This window comes from Gadus macrocephalus, chromosome 9 (assembly GCF_031168955.1).
Source record: "Gadus macrocephalus chromosome 9, ASM3116895v1".
Taxonomy (NCBI): Eukaryota; Metazoa; Chordata; class Actinopteri; order Gadiformes; family Gadidae; genus Gadus; species Gadus macrocephalus.
Window position 1 is genome coordinate 587,048 of NC_082390.1, and position 24,700 is coordinate 611,747.

General features: G+C 50.1%; 1 protein-coding gene across 1 annotated transcript in view; it reads right to left on the bottom strand.

Moving 5' to 3' along the window:
* The window catches only part of shank3a (SH3 and multiple ankyrin repeat domains 3a), a 159,436-nt gene that overhangs the window by 55,915 nt on the left and 78,821 nt on the right, over positions 1–24,700 (bottom strand). The window contains exons 5-11 of the mRNA XM_060061538.1: positions 22,779–22,919; positions 17,307–17,384; positions 14,796–14,862; positions 13,121–13,353; positions 12,537–12,706; positions 2,139–2,323; positions 1,673–1,696 (exon numbers count right to left, since the gene is read on the bottom strand). Coding sequence (XP_059917521.1) covers positions 1,673–1,696; positions 2,139–2,323; positions 12,537–12,706; positions 13,121–13,353; positions 14,796–14,862; positions 17,307–17,384; positions 22,779–22,919 — 898 coding nt within the window. The remainder of the gene's footprint in view (positions 1–1,672; positions 1,697–2,138; positions 2,324–12,536; positions 12,707–13,120; positions 13,354–14,795; positions 14,863–17,306; positions 17,385–22,778; positions 22,920–24,700) is intronic.

Genomic DNA, 24,700 nt, shown 5'->3' on the forward strand with positions numbered 1-24,700 from the left:
TTTGAATTTCATCCTTTATATGTGGAAAATGTGGAAAAAACGTGGATGTGGGGGTTTGCCCTCGCACCCCGCTCCGCTCACAAGGTGCCAGGGAGTCCAAACGGGTCTGGAGCGTGAGGATCTGTGTATGGTGGCAGCAGGATACAGGGTCAGGGTGCTGCCCTGCAGGTGTGGACGGGTGATAACAACAGGAGAGATAAGCTCCTGTACGCTGGAGCTGGACGATCTGTCAGTGTTAGCACCACGTGCCTGAACACCAACAACTCAACACAATGGGGCCTGCCTTGATCTGCATGGCTACACCGATGTAGACACCGATGTAGTGCGTATGTGTGCACTCTTTTAGATTGACAGTCTTGGTGTGATTTCAATCCACTGTTTGGTAGGACAAGTTGAGGCTAAAAACACAGCTCAGACATTCCAACAGGTAAGTGATCTTAACTGCTAGAGGTGAGGGGTTTGGTCATGTGCCCTACACACATCACTTTGAGGCAGCCGAGGGTAGGGCTAGAGACAAGTGATGATAGACTGGTGAGGGTAGGGACAGGTGAGGAGTAGAGACAGGTGAGGAGGTGAGACAGGTGAGGAGTAGAGATGGGTGAGGAGAAGACAGGTGAGGAGGTGAGACAGGTGAGGAGTAGAGACGGGTGAAGAGGTGAGACAGGTGAGGAGTAGAGACGGGTGAGGAGGTGAGACAGGTGAGGAGTAGAGACGGGTGAGGAGTAGAGACAGGTGAGGAGTAGAGACAGGTGAGGAGGTGAGACAGGTGAGGAGTAGAGACAGGTGAGGAGGTGAGACAGGTGAGGAGTAGAGACGGGTGAGGAGTAGAGACAGGTGAGGAGGTGAGACAGGTGAGGAGTAGAAGCAGGTGAGGAGTAGAGACAGGTGAGGGGTAGAGACGGGTGAGGGGTAGGGACAGGTGAGGAGTAGAGACGGGTGAGGAGTAGAGACAGGTGAGGGGTAGGGACAGGTGAGGAGTAGAGACGGGTGAGGAGTAGAGACAGGTGAGGGGTAGGGACAGGTAGAGACAGCAGAGTGGTATCAGTCACCACTAACGTTTCACAGGGGATCCAACACAGGGTCTCAACACCAATGTTAACTAACCACTAAACTCTAACTCTTTATATCACCTTCGTTATATGAGTTGGAGGGTTGAGGTAGGTGAGGGGTAGAGGCAGGTGAGGAGGTGAGACAGGTGCTGTTGGTTAAGACAGGTAGAGACAGGTGAGGGGAAGAGACAGGTGAGGAGTAGGGACAGGTGAGGGGAAGAGACAGGTGAGGGGAAGAGACAGGTGAGGAGTAAAGACGGGTGAGGGGTAAAGATAGGTGAGGGTAGAGCCAGGTGAGGAGTAGGGACAGGTGAGGAGGTGAGACAGGTGAGGGTAGAGACAGGTGAGGGGTGAGACAGGTGAGGGGTAGATACAGGTGAGGGGTAGAGACAGGTGAGGGAAGAGACAGGTGAGGGGTAGATACAGGTGAGGGGTAGAGACAGGTGAGGGTAGAGACAGGTGCAGACAGGTGAGGGTTCAGACAGGTGAGGGGTGAGACAGGTGAGGGCTAGAGACAGGTGAGGGTAGAGACAGATGAGGGTAGAGACAGGTGCAGACAGGTGAGGGTTCAGACAGGTGGGGTGCATGAGGGTGAAGGGTTAGTGGAATGTGATGGAGTTTACCTTCCACGTCATTAGTGTCAAAGTCTGGAGTGAAGCATGGATGGAAACAAGAGCACATACATATATACACACATGAAAGCAAAGCTCTGTCAAACTCTGTGTTCTGGAACGCAGCGGAAATTAAAACAGAAAACATGCCGAAAAAAACACAACTAAAAAACCAAAGAAATGAACCGCAGCATTGCAAATCATATTCAAAACTCAATACAATGACACCGAAGTAACTTTGAGCAGCAGAATGCAATAATATGACACACAGTCTGGTAATGGGAAGAATCACAGTGCATCGTACCAGATATAATCATGGAACACGCGGCGGGATGTAACATTAAATAACGGGGGGACGATAGAGTGATATAGTGACTCAATGAATAGGAGGGCTGGGAGACTGCTGCTCCAATCAAACCGGACAAACACACACAGCTGAAGGAACAGATGAGCTCCTAAGCGCACAGGGAGAACCTACCTTTGACTCTCTCGCCACGATTCAGCTGGATCTCCCCCTCCCCCTGCGGCGAGTACGGCTTGACCACGATGAAGGTGCGTCCCGGGACGGCGCTGTAGAGTTTCCTCTTGGGCCCCCGAGGGCCGCTGAGAGCCGGCGGAGGCGTGTGGTGGGGGGGGCTGGGGTCCCGCTGGACCGTCCCAGGGCTGTAAACAAACACATAGGTTACCGTGGTAATGCCGGGGAGCTGGTAGCCGAAGCCGGTGGTCACCGACATGGTGGTGATGAGGAGGAGGAGGAGGAGGAAGAGGAGGAGGGGAAGGCTGGTAGTGGCACCCCCCCTCTCTCTCTCTCTCTCACACTCCCCCACTCTGGGTCCAAGGTGGAGGCAGGAGCGTCCGAGAGCTCAGCCGTTAGGGTTCCATCGGAAAGAGGAGCGGACGAGGGAGAGCGCGAGGACACTCTGATCAATGCCTCTCTGCACACACAACACACCTCCCCTCCCTCCCGGCCCCTCGTCCCCCCACTCCCCCTCTTCTTCTCCCCCCCTCCCCCCTCCTCTGAGTCCAAAGCGTAGAGGAAGCGAGTCAGAAGGCGCTGCTGGTGGGCTGCTGGTCGGCGTGTCTGAGCGGGTCAGTCCGCCAGCACTCCGGAGTCAAACATCCCCCCAGCCTCGGTGCGCCCAGGGCGGGCTGCAGACACTAACAGGGGGTCCCGGGTCCCCCCACTGTGTGTGTGTGAGTCGGGGGGAGGGGGGGGGGGGTGGAGGAAGAGGGGGCAGAGACGACCGCTCTGCTGCCCGATCTCCAGACTCCTTTCTCTCCCGGGAATCCTTCTGCGTTGTCCTCTCCTCCCCACCGGACGTACACACACACCCACACGTACACACACGTGCAAACACGTGCACACACGTGCACGCTTGCACACGCGAACACACGCACGCAGACACACTGGACGGTGCCTCTGCCGTCACCGCTGCCTCCTCTCGGTCCCGGCCGCCGGCTCTCCGGCTCTGCTCCGCGGCGTCTCTCCCTCTGGCGTCTCTCCCTCTGGCGTCTCTCCCTCTGGCGTCTCTCCCTCTGGCGTGCCTCCAGACGCCCTCTATGAGCATCCTAGCCGCGCATCCTCCTGGCTCACGCAGTGCCCTCCGCCGCGGCAAGCGCTGCTGCTGCTGCTGCACACCTCCGCTAGCCCGACATACGCCACAGCCAGCATGTCGCTGTACCAAACACCGCTCGTGCGCACACACACACGCACACACCGCGCACACACACAGGAGAGCGTGCACGGCCCACAGCGCAATTGATCTCCTGCCTGCTTGCCTTGGAGCAGGCATGCGCCATGGCTCCCCAAGGCAGGCTCTGTGAGCATGAGCGTGTGTGTGTGTGGTTCTGTGTGTGTGTGGTTCTGTGTGTGTGTGGTTCTGTGTGTGTGTGTGTGTGTGTATTTGTGTGTGTGTGTGTGTGTGTGTGTGTGTGTGTGTGTGTGTGTAGCAGGGCGGTAGTGGGGGAAAGCTCCAGCCTATTCGATTTAATTGTCGCTCCACCCCTCTCTCCTTCCTCCATCCCCTCGCCTAGATTCACCTTCTACCGCCCTTCTCTCTCCCTCTGGCTTTCTCACTCTCTCCCACACTCTCTCTCTCCCTCCCGTTTTGCCTTTCTCACTCTCTCCCACACTCTCTCTCTCCCTCCCGTTTTGCCTCTCTCTCTCTCTCTCTCTCTCTCTCTCTCTCTCTCTCTCTCTCTCTCTCTCTCTCTCTCTCTCTCTCTCTCTCTCTCTCTCTCTCTCTCTCTCTCTCTCTCTCTCTCTCTCTCTCTCTCTCTCTCTCTCTCTCTCTCTCTCTCTCGGTGGTGGATTCTAATAGGACAGAGTTGGGGCTCCTCCTCCTCGCCTTCCATCCATTCATCACATTTGCTGCTGTTGCGTACGCTCAAATGTACACACAAACACACACATGCACGTGCTAACTACACACACAAATACACACTCACACACACGCCCTCACCAGCCTATATGTCCGTGTGAGCAACAACATTAATAACTTACTGCAAGTGATCTTCACACAGCTTGGCTTTTGGTTCACGGATGAAGACACAGTAACACTGCCCCGTGCAACATTCATTCTGCATGAGTCACAGTGTGTAGAACCCTCCCCTCTGTCTCCGTCTCTCATCCTCCTCCATTCATACCCCCCAACTCATCGTTTCTCCTCTCTCGTTCCCTCTTCCTCGAATCTTCCCTGTTGCTTCCTTTCCATTCTCTGCCAGATTATTTTCTTTCCGAGACAAAACTCTGCTGAATTGCTTCTCCTCTCTTCTCTTGTATCTCGCCACCCGCTTTATCCATCTCTCCCTGCTCGCGAAACAATGGCTCGCTGCCGCTGTCCAATTACTGCAGGGGTTGAGTGGCTGGCCAGGCTACTGCATGTTAATGTGTGAGACCACGGCCACACAGACACACGGATACACACATGCATTCTGCCAGGGAATTAACATGGAAGGTTACACTAATATAATGCTGCCCATTAAACAATTCATTAATCACGTCATGATAGTACCGTATCCGCTTCAGCCAGATTAATGTGTCTTTTGCGTTCATGTGGTGTAACTGTTGCTGAGGATAATAGTAGATACGTGTACGAGAAATAGAAACTAATTTGTAGAAAAAATAATACAATACAGTGTGTTGCATATTGATGTAAGCAATGATGTAATGCCTCTTCAAAGAGGGTTACCGGGCGCAATCTGCAGAGCCGATCTGCAGAGCCCTGACCTGAGTGGCCCAAGCTCAGGGTGAAGCCGGGGCATCAGTTTCATATTAGTGTATTTAAGATGGCGTTCATTTTTAGGGGCAGATCCAAGCTCCTTCCTGGTGCAAGTCCCCATGGCAACGGCAAACATTTCCAAGTGGGCAACTGTGGTATGTTTAAAATAGGGGTGCACCGGTTTCTGTCCGAAAGAACGCCCTGAAGCGGAGTGAAATGTACCGATTTAAATTTAGTACGGCCATTTAACTATTATAAACTAGGATACTTAATATAGATTGGTCTTTCGATTTACTTTCTTATAGTCATTTTATTATATAATTAACATACACAGCCAGGGACAAAGAGGACTATCGATGATGTTAGTGATTGCAATGCACAGTAATTGCTCGTAAGTAGAGAGAACAGAAAGGGAGAGTCGTTAAACCCCAGGGTGGATCCGAACAATGCGATGGAAAACAAGTGGTGCATTTCTCAGTGACCTTTGGAAACATTGCTCCGCGCACATTGCTTATTCTCCCGGGAGGCCATCAACCACGTTGGGTCATTCACCGCGTCACCATCCAAAGGTAACTCTTTGCCCTTTGTGGGTTTTATTTGAAAACTGCAAGGCTGAGTCCGCTTTTGTTCATACGTGTCCACTTGCACTATTAAGACTTGAGATTTGACTTGGACTTGCACCTTAAAGACTTCAAACCAGCTCTGGTAGCAGTGTTAAACCATGTTGAAACTTATTTTACATGCATATATACCAACACAGATTCTGAAATTGTAAAACAATGTATATTGGACCAACAAAATTTATCAGGAATTTACAAATGTAATCGAACACACACAGTCGAATACACAATTACAAATTTACGAGAAAAAACAGCAATTTTATTATAATTGCCACAATTGGTCCAAATCACTTTGGCTACACAAGCCAAATATTCTTAGTATTACCAGGCAGGCTGGTTCCATTCTAAGAAATGTATGTTTTTATTTCCATGCAGATGTCCAATGTTAAATACTGTTGGCCTCCAGCAAAGATGACTAAGAGTCCAACTTGTTTTTCGACATTTCCAATCAACTATGTATGCAGGCCCATGACATCAGCACTGAAGTACCATGTTTTGCATTTAATTATTTTGTGATTGGAGTGATGTTTGTGTTGGAGCCATTGATGTATAATGATGTGAGGAAACGAGTGCTCTATATCAACCTTACGTACGTCTATATCCAACGTACATATGTACATTGTGAAGGGGAGTCTCGTTATTTATATACAAAATGTTTACGTGTCCCTGTTCCTTCGCGAGCAGAACAATCCTTTCAGGCTCCCTGTTTCACTAGCTGACCAAGCGTTTGGATAACAATATGTTCCGATAGATGCGCTTGTCAAGAACGCTGACCAAACAAAGTCATATTTTTGCACGTTTTGCATGAAAAAGATTCAAGATAAAGAGAGATAGCAGGAGAGAGAGGAGAGGGAAGAGAGAGAGAGTATGCTTTCCAGCCAGAAGTGTTCCTCTGATTATGGGATTATGATGCCTGGCGATCAATGCTATGCTTCTGTGTCCCTGAATCCACTACAGACAGGCCAAGACAGCCCAGTCTCTCTCTCTCTCTCTCTCTCTCTCTCTCTCTCTCTCTCTCTCTCTCTCTCTCTCTCTCCCCCTCTCTCTCTCCCCCTCTCTCTCTCTCTCTCTCTCTCTCTCTCCCCCTCTCTCTCTCCCCCTCTCTCTCTCTCTCTCTCTCTCTCTCTCTCTCTCTCTCTCTCTCTCTCTCTCTCAGCACGCCTTGCATGATCACAAACATTATTTGTTGAGTGTATAGTGCAAATGTACAGTTGTTGATGTATTTATTCTAAAATAACTGTTATTGATGTGCTATGATTTATAAGTATGATTTACTTATCCATTCACAACCACCTACAATTTTACAAATCTTAAGTACAAGCACTTCCCAAAAATGACTACATTTACACTACACTTATTCAACTTTTACTCCATCTGTTCTTTTTGATCAATTTGAAAATGTAGGTCATGTGTGATGCATGTGTGACCTAAATGTGGTGCGGAACTAAGCACACTATTCATTAATTACTTTTTGATATCTCTCGGACCCCCTGTGGTGACTAAAGATCCCACTCACTGCAGAGAGAGTATGGGTGCTTACTGGCCAATTCAAACCCTGGCTCTTGTGCCTACATGGGTCCCTAATCATCCTGTGGTCCCTGATTTGATAAGTTCATTCCTCACCTCTCCACTGGGATAGCCACCGTGTGCTGAGCATTGTGTACCAAATCTTAGAGTGACCGAGTCCCTGTTTAGGGCCACAACTATTATTTATTAGTTGATTCATCCAACGATCCTTTTCCCCAATTAATCAATAAATCATTTAGTCTATATAGAATGTCATCAATCGTGAACTCCAAATGTGCTACGTCTCAGGCAAGCAGCCTAAAAAAAACAAACCTTTCCTTTTATAACGATCCGTAAACCAAATATATGAATTGAAAGGCAAAAATTAAGCACAAGTACAATTGTTAATTGTACATGACTTAATCGATTAATGAATTATCAATATTTGATTTGATGAATTGTCTTTTTTAATTTATCAACTAATCACGTAATTGACTGATGGTTGCAGCTCAAAGACAGCAAAAGTAACATAAAAAGGAAAGTGTCAGAGAGGGCACAACGTTTAGCATGTTTCAGTTAGGAGTCATTACACATAGAACTGTTTGGAGAGGAGGTAACCTGTAGCTCTTTCAGTGCCTTCCTCTTTGTCTTACACTATCTAGGAATGTGCTCTCTCTTGCCTTGGTCTGAAAGTACTTGAATACCTAACCAAATGATCAGGACCAAAGCCCCGGGATGGTGCTGCTTTAACTCCTGCCAAGCTGCATCACATGGTATTTTATTATCGGGGACCTGCGTCCCTTAATAAAAACCTCAGGAGGAATTTCTCTAGCTTTTTTGCACATTACTGTGTTATTGATGGACCGTACAAATTAAATAAGATGCTTGGGAACAATGAAAAAAATGCAAAAATACTTGAACAAAAAATAATATGAAAGAAGGAGAAATGGAGACAGACATACAGACAGACTGAGAGATAGAGAGAGACAGACAGACAGACAGAGAGAGAGGGGGAGAGAGAGAGAGAGAGAGACGGACGGACAGACGGTGAGAGAGAGAGACAGAGAGAGAGAGAGAGAGAGAGAGAGAGAGAGTTGTGCACAATGTCATATCAGGACACAGTCCCCTTCAGGTGAGATGTCCAGCCGTGTCCACAGACACCATCTGTCCATTTGCCTCTATTTATACCCAGCGCAGCACTGGGTCCCGAGGCTACGCACGTCACACAGAGGGACCAGAAGACCGCCGCGACCCGGTGAGGTCATACCTGCCTGCCCACCATCACACTCTCTGGTGGGCTTTAACTTCCTCTGATAAGTCCTTCTGAACAAAGTGAGCCCAACGTCCCACAAAGAGCCAGGTCTGTTTGTGGGCCTCTCGCCGTTGATCGGCGAGAGACACAAATGGGGCGGATGATTGGTGGGGAGATAGAGACAAGGATTATGATTGGTGGCGAGATGGAGTCGAGGAGGGTGATTGGTCGAGAGCGATAGAGATGAAGATGATGATAAGTGGATAGATAGAGACAAGGATTATGATTGGTGGCGAGAGATAAAGTCGATGAGGGTGATTGGTGGAGAGACAGAGACAATGAGGATGATTGGTCGAGAGGGATAGATACAAGGAAGATTATTGGTGGAGAGGGATAGAGACAAGGAGGGTGATTGGTTGAGAGATAGAGACGAGGAGCGTGATTTGTCGAGAGATAAGGACGAGGATGCTGATTGGTAGAGAGATAAGGAAGAGGATGGTGATTGGTCGAGAGATATAGAGAAGAGGAGGTAGGAAGGGATAGAGATGGGGTGGATGATTGGTGGAGAGATAGAAACAAGGATTATGATTGGTGGTGTGACGACCCCCTGCACCCCTTAAGGCTCTTTGATGCCACTACAGGGCTACTACTTGGGGAAGGTGATCATAGTCACAGTATTGATCACACCTGGGTTAATGGGCGGGGTATTTAAGCAGGTTGGGTCTCTCTCTCATTAGGCACTCTTTTCGGTTGTTGCAGGTACTAGGTATACTTTCACTTGGGCACGTTGCTTTGTTCTTTGTCTTTAACTCTTTCCCCTCATCCTCACTCTTATTAGTTATAGTCTCATTTCTAAACATACAGACGCATTCACTGCATCCACTCATCCACAACCATATCTCGCACTTAAACATATACCCCTAGACACGTTACTGTTTGTTTGTTTGTTTGCTTTGCTAAATAAATTGCATTTTGCTTTAAAACTCAATTCTGTTGTTGTCCCTTTAATTATGTGATGGTGAAGTGTTTCACCGTAACAGTGGAGAGATGGAGCCGACGAGGATGATCGGTCGAGCCAGTTAGAGACGAGAATTATTATTGGTCGAGAGAGATAGTGATGATGATGATGATGATGATGATTAGTGGAGAGATAAAGACGAGGATGATGATTGGTCCAGAGAGATAGTGATGAGAAGGCTGATTGGTGGAGAGATAGAGACAAGGATGATGATTTCTGGAGAGATAAAGACGAAGGTGGTGATTGGTGGAGAGATAAAGACGAAGGTGGTGATTGGTGGAGAGATAAAGACGAAGGTGGTGATTGGTGGAGAGACAGAGATGAGGATGGTGATTGGTGGAGAGACAGAGATGAGGATGTGATTGGTGGAGAGATAGAGACAAGGATGATGATTTCTGGAGAGATAAAGACGAAGGTGGTGATTGGTGGAGAGATAAAGACGAGGATGGTGATTGGTGGAGAGACAGAGATGAGGATGGTGATTGGTGGAGAGACAGAGATGAGGATGGTGATTGGTGGAGAGACAGAGATGAGGATGGTGATTGGTGGAGAGACAGAGATGAGGATGGTGATTGGTGGAGAGACAGAGATGAGGATGGTGATTGGTGGAGAGATAAAGACGAGGATGGTGATTGGTGGAGAGACAGAGATGAGGATGGTGATTGGTGGAGAGATAAAGACGAGGATGGTGATTGGTGGAGAGACAGAGATGAGGATGGTGATTGGTGGAGAGACAGAGATGAGGATGGTGATTGGTGGAGAGACAGAGATGAGGATGGTGATTGGTGGAGAGACAGAGATGAGGATGGAACCACGCTGTTGTGGAGGGGTAGGAGGGGGGGCTACATTGGGGTAAGCAGGGGATTTGTGGTTTGAATTGATGCATTAAGGACCTGGCGTCCATGATAAAACCGTGGCATTGCATTGTTGGTTGCTGCTGATCCTATTGGGCCATATCTCCATACCCTATAACAGCAGGCGCAGTCTGCTCGCAGCCTGTTTACAGCCAGCCAATCGTGCACAGTGTACTGCACTGTGCTTCCCTTGTGCACCTGTGTGAATATCTATTGGTATATCTGTGTGTGTGTGTGTGTGTGTGTGTGTGTGTGTGTGTGTGTGTGTGGGGGCAGTGAGTGAAAAAGTGAATGAGAAAAACAGAGATTGAGGAATAGAGCGAAGGTAAGTTATAGAGAGAGAGAGTCTTTGATGGACGGGGCGCAGTGACAGAAAGGGTTAGGAGAGGATTGTGAGACTGTAGTCATGTCTAGAATGCAATTCCCCTGTCAGACATCCAACTGCTCACATGCTCACACACACACACACACACACACACACACACACACACACACACACACACACACACACACACACACACACACACACACACACACACACACACTTATTCATGAGTCAGTTTACTATACACCACATCTAATGGGACAGGATAGTGCTGAAAAAATCTGTTGGTTCATCAAAGTCGACACCATAATTCAACTTTCTTTGATAAGCAATTCAGAATTGTCTCATTTATGGAGCATTATACTCAGTGTAGATGCTGGGATATTCCCGGGCCAAAGTGTTCTGGGTGGCTATTCACAGTATTCACTGTATAACCTGACTTTGAAAAGTAAAAACTAAAACTAAGTAATATGTAAAACGACAAACTATTGGCTGCATGTAGTTTCAGAAATTGTATTTCATCATGTGTATCAAATGATGACATTCAAAACGAGAAAATCCAATGCCTTTCATAAGTCGTTTGCTATTATTCAAGATTAAAGAAACCAAGACTAAAGAAATAATTGGTCTACGGAAAGGGCGAAGAATCAATAGGTAAAAAACACCAGTGAAAACCATGGCTCGTTACAGCCCGAGTTCAGTTCAACTCCATAATGACATGGTTTGTTCAGACACACCGACCGTGAGGTCCTTTGTATTCAAATTACTTTTATTCACAGCCCTAATTACAGAATGTGTCTGTCATCACTCCTTAGCATTCACACAAAGTCCCCCCCAACACAGATACACCTGGTTTGTGTTCAATTGGCCCCAGAGGCATGTTTCCATCTGTCCATCTCGCATCTGCACACACACACACACACACACACACACACACACACACACACACACACACACACACACACACACACACACACACACACACACACACACACACACACACACACACATACACACACACACACACACACACACACACACAGCAACACAGGATACAAGAGCATCTGATTCCAGTCAAGTCAAACTACGACAGTCCACCAGCTGTGAAATAAGCTAAATTGTCTCCATTTGCCAATTATGCTTTGAATGGAATCGAATCGAATGAGTGGAAGAGGACTTGTTTGAATACATGCTGTCAGGTAACAAGGGGGTGACTTCAACAAGGGTGTTCCTCCACGCTAGCCCACCTCCACCACCACCCCCACCACCACCACCTCCACCACCACCACCACCACCACCACCACCACCACCACCACCACCTCCACCACCACCACCACCCCCACCACCACCACCACCACCTCCACCACCTCCACCACCACCACCACCATAACCCCCACCACCACCACCTCCACCACCATCTCCACCACCACCTCCACCACCACCACCACCACCACCACCACCACCACCTCCACCCCCACCCCCACCACCACCACCTCCACCACCACCATCTCCACCACCATCTCCACCACCACCACCACCACCTCCACCACCCCCTCCACCACCACCTCCACCACCACCTCCACCTCCACCACCACCACCCCCACCACCCCCTCCACCACCACCTCCTCCACCACCCCCTCCACCACCCCCTCCACCTCCACCACCACCTCCACCACCACCTCCACCTCCACCACCCTGCCAGGCCGCACGTCGGCGTCGGAGACAGCACAGATGGAGAAGCTGTCACCCTGTGCGGTGCGGAAGGCAAATATGGAGAAAGATCTTCTCCTGTGTAAGTGGGATGGATGCCGGAGTAAATAAACGGGCTGGGTGCTGACGGATGGCTTGTTTATCAGGGCAGCAGATGGGGAGAGAGGCAGCATACTGCCTGGTGACTAACTCATCATCCCACCAGCCTGCCCGGCCGCTCCCCTCAAACTAGGCCAGCCCCCCTCTGATCCGCCGGGCGACTGCAGAACAAACCCGCTACTCAGACAGACTCTCGCAGGTGGGAGTAGCAACGAGAGGGAACACAAAGGAACACGCTTAGCACACGAGAGCGCCCCCATCCTGCACCGACCTGAGGCGGCCCCGGGGGCTGTGGCCGTGGGGGTGTCCGTGGCTGTGGGACCTCCGGGGGACGGGGCGGTCCTCGTCCTGGGCGTGGTGCAGCGAGGGCGAGCGCGAGTGGGACGACCAGGAGGAGCCCGCGCTCTGGATGCTGCTCTCCGGGACCTCCCCGTGCCGGCTCTGGGGGGGGGGGGACAGCGGCAGGTTGAGGCACACACCATGAAGGATTCAATGTACACACACACACACACACACACACACGCGCACGCACACACACACACACACACACACACACACACACACACACACACACACACACACACACACACACACACACACACACACACACACACACACACACACACACACACTGGATCCCATGTACACACACACACAAACACTTTAACAGGATTCCATGTACACACGCAAACACACACACAAACACACACAGGGGATCCAAGTACACACACCCAAACACACACAGGACCCCGCACACACACACAGGATCCCACGCATACACACAAGGAACGCACACAGACACACAAACAGGACCCCATGCGGACCCCCGGACCCCCGGGCCGTCGCCGCCCTCACCTCCCCCAGGCTGCAGTGCTTCTGCCCCAGGGCGGGCAGGCTCCTCAGGGAGGGGCCGGGGGAGGGCCCGTGCCGGCCGCGGGCCTCCCGCGGGGCGTGGCCGAGGCCGTGGTCGCCGTGGTCACCGTTCAGGTTGTTGTCGCTGGCGGAGCGCAGCAGGGAGCGCGGCGAGGGGAGGGGGCCCACGATGGCCCGCCGGCGGGCGGCGAAGGTGGGGGTCTCCCTGAAAGGCACTGGGGGGGGGGGGGGGGACGATCATTTAGTCTGGATGTTGATGATGTTGATGAACAACAAAGCTGGCAAAGTAGAGCGAGCTTAATTCATGTTTGGGCTTCCAGTTTGTGAATTGCTGTTGTTCCTTTCGACGTGTGGAACACCCCTCCGTGGTCAGCACATGGTACACGCCGTGACGCCAGGGTGCAGTCGGTTTAGTATCACCCCTCCGTGGTCAGCACATGGCACACGCCGTGACGCCAGGGTGCAGTCGGTTTAGTGTTACCTCCCCGTTAGTCCAGCGTGGTCAGCACATGGTACACGCCGTGACGCCAGGGTGCAGTCGGGTTAGTATCACCCCTCCGTGGTCAGCACATGGTACACGCCATGGTGCAGTTGGGTTAGGGTTACCTCCCCGTTAGCCCAGCGTGGTCAGCACATGGTACACGCCATGGTGCAGTTGGGTTAGGGTTACCTCCCCGTTAGCCCAGCGTGGTCAGCACATGGTACACGCCTTGGTGCAGTTGGGTTAGGGTTACCTCCCCGTTAGCCCAGCGAGGCGATGGGACCTGCGTTCCCTATGAGGTTAGGAACTCAACGCCATAACTCACTGGTTTATTATTTTCAAGTCAAATCAATATTCAGCATTAAACTGATTAAAGAAAAGTCTGAATCCAGGTTTTGATATCCAGGCTGTTGACAATAAATAACGTCTGTACATTATGTGTTTTAACGGGCTCCATTAGAGAAGGAATATTTTAATCAACATAACGCACACAGACACAGGGACACTTTAGGACACGACGATATAGTCCTCTATTTTAACGGGCGGCAGTAGAAAGTGCAAAGTAAATGTTACAAAAGGGGAATTACACACTTTGCACATTAGATGGCAGAGTTTCTCTGTGTTTCTATGGAAGAGGAACGTTTCTCTGCTTTCATGGAAGACAAACGTTCCTCTGCGTGCTTATGGAAGAGAGTTCCTCTTTTTATCTATGGAAGAGGAACATTCCTCTCTTTATCTATGGAAGAGGAACATTCCTCTCTTTATCTATGGAAGAGGAACGTTCCTCTTCCATAGATAAAGAAAGGAACGTTCCTCTTTTTATCTACGGAACAGGAACGTTCCTCTCTTTATCTATGGAAGAGGAACGTTCCTCTTTTTATCTATGGAAGAGGAACGTTCCTCTTTCATCCCTGAAACCATCCACACATATCAAGTCCTTACAAAGTGGGAGCTACTTTATATAAACCCCTTGAATACAGGCAGCTAAGTGCTTGGCAGGTCAAACAAGTGTAGACTAATGAACAACAAACACATTAAAACGCAATTAAAGCAAAGGTATAAGTAGAAATGCTGGAATAATTCATCATGCCTGATGAGGCGCGCGTGCCGTCACCAGCGGGCATGCCTCCCAACCCGAACCACAACGCAAAGGAAGCTCTGCTGCCCTCGACTCACCAACATCTGATACTTTGTGGATCTTGATGATTTCCGCCAGGTCAAAGTTCCCTGCGATAATGGCCACCTGAAGAGGAAGGAGAGGGGAGCAGTGAGGAACAAACAGTCAGACATCAGCATCAGTTCATCAACCTCATTCGACTGTTGTCAGTATTAAAGGTCCCATGGCATGCCTCCAGGTGTGGTGTGATTAGCCGCTACAAGCCGTTTTGGAAATCTTCCCCTTATGACATCACAGGTGGGCGTGTCCACCAAGATCTGTGCTGGATAGATCAGTCTACCAGCCTACCCAGTGGACTGTAGCAAACGTTGCTCATCTGGCATGCCATGGGACCTTTAAGGACGCGTCGTGATGCCAAGCAGGATCAAATGATCTGCCACCAGTGCTGGGAGCTTCAGGTAGAGATGGACTAGCGCCATGTCTAGATGAGCTAGCGCGGTTTAAGGACATACACCATTGATCTTGTGCCACGTTGGATATTAGGGTCCACTAAATCAGCTCATTACTGCGACAAATGAAACCACCAGGTTTGTCTCGGCCAGGATAATACCCATGGCAGAATCTAAAATGGTGTAGATTTAAAAAAAACCAGATTGCATAATTAGATTATGGTCATATTATTTTAGATTATGTTTCAAATAAATAACAAATAAATAAGAGACAGGTAGAATGAAAAGACGGAGTGGTGACGGTGTAAATCTTCACTGGAAAGTCCCGCTGTACTGGATAAGGATTAGGCCATTCATAAACCTTCACAACACCAGGGAACACACACAAGAACCCACACAACGCACACACAACACCAGGGAACACACACAAGAACCCACACAACGCACACACAACACCAGGGAACACACACAAGAACCCACACAACGCACACACAACACCAACACACACAAGAACCCACACAACGCACACACAACACCAACACAAACAAGAACCCACACAACGCACACACAACACCAACACAAACAAGAACCCACATAACGCACACACAACACCAACACAAACAAGAACCCACACAACGCACACACAACACCCGGGAACACAAACAAGAACCCACACAACGCACACACAACACAAACAAGAACCCACACAACACCAACACAAACAAGAACCCACACAACGCACACACAACACCAACACAAACAAGAACCCACACAACGCACACACAACACCAACACAAACAAGAACCCACACAACGCACACACAACACCGGAGAAAGGGCCAGAAATCCCAGTCCCAGCTCCCAAGTGCTACCATGGCTCTAAACCCCTGCCAAGTCCCCGAACCGCAATGACAGCCCCCCCGCCTCCCTCCACCCCCCTCCACCCCCCAATACAGGAAACAGCTGGCCAAGAATGGCCAGCAAGAAGCCCCCAAGCCCCCCCAGTCCTCCACAGGCACCCACACACCACTCCATTCAGAGTCCCGTTTACAACCAAGTGGTTAATCGCTACAGCTGGGAGTGAGGGGAAGGGAGGGAACAAAGGATCCGCTCAGAGCAATAAAAGCAGTTTACTTGATGAAACAATGACCTCAAACACACACTGAAGCCAAACTGGAATTGTAATAGCTGTTTTTACTTTTCACTGCCGGAGCGATCAAACCACACGAACTGTCTGGGTATGAACTCGGCTATCTATGCTCCTCTCTTGCAGCTGTTACTGCAGCTCCTCCAGTCAGCCATAGTGTGGGGGGGGGGGGCACCTGCAGGAACCTTGCAGGTGCACCCCCCCCCCCCCCCCCCCACACACACTATGGTTGGGGGGGGGGGTGCACCTGCAGGAACCTTGCAGGTGCACCCCCCCCCCCCCCCCCACACACTATGGTTGAGGGGGGGGGTGCTGCTGATTGACGCAGGGGATTCGCCCAGACACAGAGGACGGGATCCAACCAAGGAGCCGAAGGACCCTCCTCCGGGCCACCATGAACCCCGTCGACAGCCACCGCAGCAGCACCGCAGGAGAAGGGGATCCCAGGGCCCCCCCACTGCCGCCCCGCGCCCCCCACGGAGGACCTGTGTGCCCCCAAGGCTGCGAGCCACGGCAGCACACACCTGCTGCTCTCAGCCCAGGGAGCGCCCCCCAGACACCACCACGTCCCCGAGCAGCGCCCACGGTACGCCGGGGACAGAGCGCCCCCTACCAGGGACAGAGCAGCCTGCCGCCGGCGCGTGCATCAGCACCCCAGACTGCAGCCGCCTCACAAAGGTGTTCAAGGGACAACCAAGCGCTTTCACAACTTATTTGAGGAGCAAAGCGATCTAGTGGGAGACCTTGCAGGGCTGCTGATTGTTCCTGGTCCACTCCTTGATTAAGGAGCAGGACCAATTAAATGCGCAGGGTTTAAACACACGTAGGATTAGATCTAATATAATTAGCAGTTGGGGACTCCCTCCCACAGGGTTTCCGTTAAGAGGCAGTGTAAAGTAGGATGGAATATTACACCGTTAAAAAAATAAAATAAAAGGCATTTTAACATGACAGATGCCCTCATTCCGTACATACCTGAAATGCAGTCTGGCTGTTGTAGTTTTTAATTTCTTTATTGGCCCCCCGGAACAGAAGAACTCGTGTACAGCTATCCTGAATGGCAGAGGACAGGAGAGAAGAGACATGTGAAGAGGTAGGCAAAGATCACATGAACGCCTGCCCACACACACACACACACACACACACACACACACACACACACACACACACACACACACACACACACACACACACACACACACACACACACACACACAAAAAGACACACACACATATCCCTCAGTCCATCAGAAAACAAAAGGTGACCGCACCATTGCTTTCCTAGCCTCGACCTTCTGGAACAATCTTCCCCAATCTATCAGAGTTGCTGAATCTTTTGACTACTTTTAGAGACTTCTAAAGATCCATCTTTATGGGCTTTCTATAGATCTCCATCCCATTCTTATTTCTTGGTTATGTTTAGTTTTAGTTTGGTCTGTCTTTCATTTGGCTGTGTTTTATATTGTAATTCATTTGAACATTATTTATTTATTAATTTATACTTTTATGTGTGTATGTGAAGCATTTTGTAACTGTGTGTTTTAAAAAGTGCTGTAATAAAGCTTGGCTTTGCACACACACACAAACGGATGCACACAGCCAAACATACACACACACACACACACATGTGTGCACAACCGCACACACACACACACACACACACACACACACACACACACACACACACACACACACACACACACACACACACACACACACACACACACACACACACACACACACATTTCTAAGGCTCCTTTTGTGCCATTTCCGAACTGCAAATTGGTCTCCAAAGACTAAGGATATTTTAATTACCAGTGAACTCGTCTGGAGCCAAAGAAAGTAAAGAAAAAAGACGACATTTAACTAAGGGATAGTGTGTCTATATTTTTCGGTACGTATGTGTGTTAGTGTATTTGACAGGAGAAAATCTCAAGGGTGTTTACATGTGTGGGTGTCTGTGTGTGTGTGTGTGTGTGTCTTTGTGCACATGCTTGTGTGTGTGTGTGTGTGTGTGTGTGTGTGTGTGTGTGTGTGTGTGTCTGACAGGAGATAATCTAAAGGGGCTGTGTGTGATTGCATGGTGTGTATGGAGATGTGAAAGATGAACATAGGTGTATGGTGTATATCAGGAGAGTAGGCCCTTAAGGGGATGGATCTCAACGCAGAACATCGCAAAGTACTGTGCACCAGCTCCTTCCTTCCACACTGAATGACTTAAACACAGACCCATTGATCATCAACCCACAGAGTCACGCAGACACACAGATAGATACAGATGATAACCCTGTCATTATACAATGTTATTAATAACACTGGTTGGCGCTGAGCTGCCGCTTCTGCCAATCCAGCCCGTCGTCATCAAGTCATTGTCTTCAAGTTCTCAGGGTGCTTTAAGCGCGTTGAGATGTTGTTCAATCAGATAGGTAATGTGCTATTTATTATATAAATAACACATTACGTATTATTACAATACATTTTTTAGCATCACATCAACTAAATGACTAAGAAAAGAATGGTTCACTAATGATGCGATGACTTTATATGTTGTGATTATGGTTAATTAATCATTCCCTCATTGTTCATTGATGGGTGCGGGTAGACCATAAGTATGAGGGGCCCTGACAGCGTAGCTTCAACCCCATTTAATGCAAACGAGAATCATTCCCATTAAAATGGTTGGACTGGCTGTGTGGTGACGACTGGGCTGAGGGCCAGAAACAAGCCGGAATTAAAGCACACACGTGCACACACACACACACACACACACACACACACACACACACACACACACACACACACACACACACACACACACACACACACTGCTGGCAGAGGGAGCTAGCTGGGACTGATAGCCCTGCCTGTGAGGTCCCGTGCGGCCGGACGGAGGGCCAGCATGTGCTCCATCACTCGGAGGCAGACGGCTGGTGGGACCGCTCGCCTCACGGCCACGGGCATTCATAATCACACCTCGACGAGGCTGATTGGAGCGTGTGGGATGTGCACTTGTGTTATCTGGATTGTTTTAGTTCCTCGTCCATGGCTGAAGGCTGGAGGGCCACCTACTGGTGGAAAGGATACATTCTGGGCTTTTTATGTTTCTTAAATGTTAATCCGAATGATTAGAGATTAAGTTAAATGCTAATCCCTCCATGGGATCCTACAACCAGACCATATTGTGAGAAGGGTGTGCATATTAACCAGGTCTGGGGGAAGCAGCATGATCCGCCTTCCGCTGATTACCTGGGCTAAGGACCTTTTGAGATGGACACCAACAGCGCGACAGCTAGCCTAGCTGATTGCTAATTAAGAAGGAAAGGAAGCAAGACAGGAGGAAAGAATAAAGGAAAGAGAAAAATAAAGAAATGAAGAAAGAAAGAAGGAAGAATGAAATAACGAAAAAGGAAGCACCAAAATAAATAAAGGAAACAAAGTGGTCAAAAGGTTAAACCAAAGGCAAAGTGTGGGTGAGGGCACAAGTAGCACACTCTGATCAGGTAGTCAGTGCACGTGCGGCAGTGCATGTGTGTGTGTGTTTGTTTTGGTGAGTGTGTTTGTCTGGCAAAACAGCAATGGGTGTAGGGGGGGTTGTAACATCTGGCTTGTGGCTTATTGCGTAGCAACCCAAAAAAACAGGCAAACAAGCATTCAAACCACACACACACACACACACACACACACACACACACACACACACACACACACACACACACACACACACACACACACACACACACACACACACACACACACACACACACACACACACACACACACACACACACACACACACACACGGTCACGCATGCCGGGATTCCAATTACGACAGGGGGACATCCGTCTAGATTTCCCTGGCCTGGCGCTCCTAGAGGAATTCATTATGAGGGGGGGGGGCATTCTGGAGGCCTCCTCTCTGCAGACTCACAGAGCGCTGGGGAGGGGCGGCATAACGCGGGGGGGGGGGGGGGGGTACAGATGGTTGGCTCCTCCTCTCCCGCCGGACGCAGATCGACAGTGGGCGGGTTCCTCGGCTCATTAGGGTGTGGACGGGAAGACGCTCCGCATAATCGGAGAACGCTGGGGGGATGGGGGATCTGGGGAATGGGGGGCTGAGGGAATAGGGGGGGGGGGGGGGGGGGGGCGTGATGGAGATATGATGAGGGCATCTGGAGGATTCCACTCCACGGACGCCGGCTCACGGACGCTCCTCAAGGACCCGGCTCGCGGCGAGCTCTGCGTGGTCGAGGTGAGCCACAGGACTCCAGCGCGGGACTTGGATCACGTCGACGTCCTGTCGCCGCGCCGCGCGTCTCCCCGACGCTCCTTTCATTCAGGACTCTGTCCCACCTGCAGCCCCCCCCTCCCACCTCGGCCGTCTTCATTCACAGTGAACCACCCCTGGGGAGGTCTGGCGAAGACACCGGTGTCATGGACCGCTGTCTCTGAGCCAGCGGACCGGCCACGAGGAACGTGCGGCACAATGGAGCCTCCAGGCCGGCCGCTGGTCCATTAGCTCGTCTTCACACTCGCTCTTTCCTTTCTTCAATCTTTCCTTTTCACAATTCCTTCTCCATTTCTGCGGTCCTCGCTTTCCATTTTTCACCCTTTCCCCTCATGCTCAGATCACTCGCTCCCTCCATCCCCTCTCTCTCCTCTCTCCTTCTCTCTCTCTCTCTCTCTCTCTCTCCTCTCTCTCTCTCTCTCTCTCTCTCTCTCTCTCTCTCTCTCTCTCTCTCTCTCTCTCTCTCTCTCTCTCTCTCTCTCTCTCCTCTCTCTCTCTCGTATGATCGGGCGCCACTAGACTCTCAGTTCCCCACCTCATTCTTTCTACTCGGGCTCCTTCTCTCTCCGGCTGGCTGCCGTCATTGAACATAATCATGTGTTCCCCGGCTCTAGAGAGGACCCCGCTAAGACCCCTAAGAGTCTGGGGGGATCCATGAGCAGCCCGGTGGGGGGGGGGGGGGGACAGTCACTGGGAGCACACAGGTGGCCAGGCTCTGCCCACCAGGGGAGGGTGTCTGGCTGGGCGGCAAAAGATTGACAGGAAATGTTAACTTGTTAGCCGACATCAAGCCCTCTGTCACTGGCCCCCCCTCAGGCCTGGGGGGGGGGTGACACACTACCTATAGAATGGCCTTGCCACGTGCACATCTTACCAACAGCTGGATTAAGCATTCGTACCATGCTCACAGGAGCCCTGCTGGAGCACGCTCACACACACACACACACACACACACACACACACACACACACACACACACACACACACACACACACACACACACACACACACACACACACACACACACACACACACACACACACACTTTCTCCAGGGCTTGCTGCATGCGGCTGCAGGTGGTTCTACATGACTGGAGACGGCCGAGTTAAGACTCCCACCACGGAGCCGCGGAGGTGAAGGGCGGCTCCGAGCTCCAGGAGGACCGCGGGTCCACACGCCTGCGCCTGAACTACACCTGACGCGTGTCAGCCCAAACCAAACGCTTCCCACATTGGGGAAGCAGTTAGCTGCAGCAGAATCCATAAACATGAGGTACGGGGCGCATGAGGCTTGAGGTGCCCTTCAAGGACGGAGTCTTCATCAAGTCTGAAACTGTATGAATAACATTGTTGGGTTCAAGACATGCTAAAAGGCCAGCTCCAAGATGAATACCCTTTCATGTTTTGCCATAACTACCAAACACATGAATAAAGAACCGCACGTCATTACCAGCTCATGATGTCGCTGGTTACGCACGAGCAGCCGAGAGTACAGGAAACATTTAACTTCGACCGAGCTCAACCTGCACATTATTCCATGTTAACAGAGTCATTATGCTACTTGTTAAAGCGGTGTTATGCTCTGTGGGAGTACACACCATGCCCCTCAACCAGTATGGGTTGAATGCTGGAACACACACACACACACACACACACACACACACACACACACACACACACACACACACACACACACACACACACACACACCACACACACACACACACACACACACGGGTAGGCCCACTCGACCTGCGTCACTATGAAATAGGCACATGTACTTCATCGGAGTGTTGTTAGCTCATTCCAATTACATTCATACGCACACTGAAGCCAGCCAACCAGCGGTAAGGAAGCACTGTGCATCTGCAGAAACGCCTCACAGAAACAAGCAGCTGTTTTTTAATTGCAGTACTACAGGTAATTTCTCTGGCATTTCACTGCTGTATTGGACGTAGGGGTTTATAAGCATGTGCACATCCACATAATAAGTAACCATCTGCTTTTGCAGCCTTTTCACCCGGATGTGTGAACACACACACACACACACACACACACACACACACACACACACACACACACACACACACACACACACACACACACACACACACACACACACACACACACACACACACACACAGCTATTTGGATATGTCATACCTGGTTATAGAGCGCACACACATGCAGGGCCGTGTTTCCAGATGCATTCTGGGAACTCATGTCAGCGCCGTAGAATAGCAGGTGTTCCAGGTGCTGCACGTGGCCATGGCGACAAGCCTGCACATCAAAATAGGAGGAATGTTGACATCATATTATGATTTGATTTGAAATTGTAGACATCAAGACATCATCACATTGTATAAATATCAAGAGCTTGATGTTTGTGTTCGGAGGTTTGAGAATCTGAGGAGTTTTGAGTTGAGGGATTTTAATTTGCGTTGACAGACACAACAAAATACCTTGCAGTGACAAATGCAACTCAAACAAGCACATCCCGTCTTTCAATGCAACCTTTTGACCATGGACACGATGATGTCATGCATTGTCAACAGCTGTAGTGATATGCCCATCAGCGCTGTGCCTTCCCTGTATCCCCACAGAGCTATCACTAAAGTTGGAGAATCCTGTTCCCCAAGAAACCCCTACTCACAACATGTGCTCAGAAGTTGCTTGATCATCCCTGAAGTCACGTCAAGACCCACTGAAGAGGACTCCCAGTACAGACTGCTCTTTTCGTGTGCGCCTCATTTCCACACGAATGAGCAAAGGACAGTGTCTGGACACCAGAGCATCCTGGACAGACATGCGCTGGGAGACCAGTCACCGTGTGGCCGTCCACAGTCAAGCGGCACGTGTACCCCCAAATTGTAAGATTGGAAAACATAACCGCTTCAATATCTGTGGTGGCAGGATACCTGCCAATGAGAAACTGAGGGGAATGAAACCCACTTTGTCCACTAGCCGAGGTCAACACGAGAGGTGAACGGCTACATTCAGTGGTCACTTGATGCAGTTACTGAAATACTTTGAACCCTTCACCTCTCATGTGGACCCCAGGAAAAGGGATGCGAGTCTGGAGATTTCCGATGTTTTAAAGAGAAAAAACGTACATCCTCAATGATTCCTGGTTCCACATCAACACATGCAGAGTTCATAGTACGCCCCTTGGATATCTCAATTTCAGTATTCATACTCTAGTTCATTTCCATGTTCAAGAAAGCACAATCAAATCAAAACATTTGCTATACACTTCATCCTTCCTTTAAAGGGAGGATGGAGTGCTATCTCGTGGCATCCAATACCACTCTCATGCAACTCCCACATGGGACTGCATTTCTTACACCCAACAGATCAATCAACAAAGGGAAGTTAAGTACCCTCCAGCAGGCTGAGGCTCAGATGTGAACCTGATATTGCTCCACAAGAACCCACAAGACACAAAAGAGGTAAAACAATCTGAATGATATATAAGGACATAAGTGAAATATTCCTAATGACACATGAGGACAAACAATCATTCCGTGACTACTGGTTGTTATTTGTCCCGCGTAGAGATTGCTTTGGGAGCTACCCCCCCCCCCTTGAATGCTATGAATAATTTGTTTAATACAAGCACCCCCCCCCCCTTGAATGCTATGAATAATTTGTTTAATACAAGCAAACGCTATAAACCGTCCTCCTCATCTCCTCATCCGTATCGCCCGTCCCTTGCTTTCTGGCACGGGCGGCGTTGATGAACACTCACAGAGAGGCCCGACTCGCTGCGGTAATGGTGGCTCTTGGTTCCTTCTGCCTGGCTCAGACGGCCTGACAGCAGAGAGACAGAACACTGATAATGTGGGGATTGTTGGCGGTTATCAGAGCTCCCTCGCCACATCCTGTTCTACTCTGGGGCCCAACGCTGAATGCTAATGCTGGGGCCTGGGGAGAGGGGAGAGGGAGAGGGGAGAGGAGGGGAGAGGGGAGAGGGGGGGAGGGGAGAGGGGAGAGGGGAGAGGGGACGGACTGGGGGACAGAGAGAGAGGGGGAGGGAGAGAGAGAGAGGAGAGAGAGAGAGAGAGAGAGAGAGAGAGAGAGAGAGA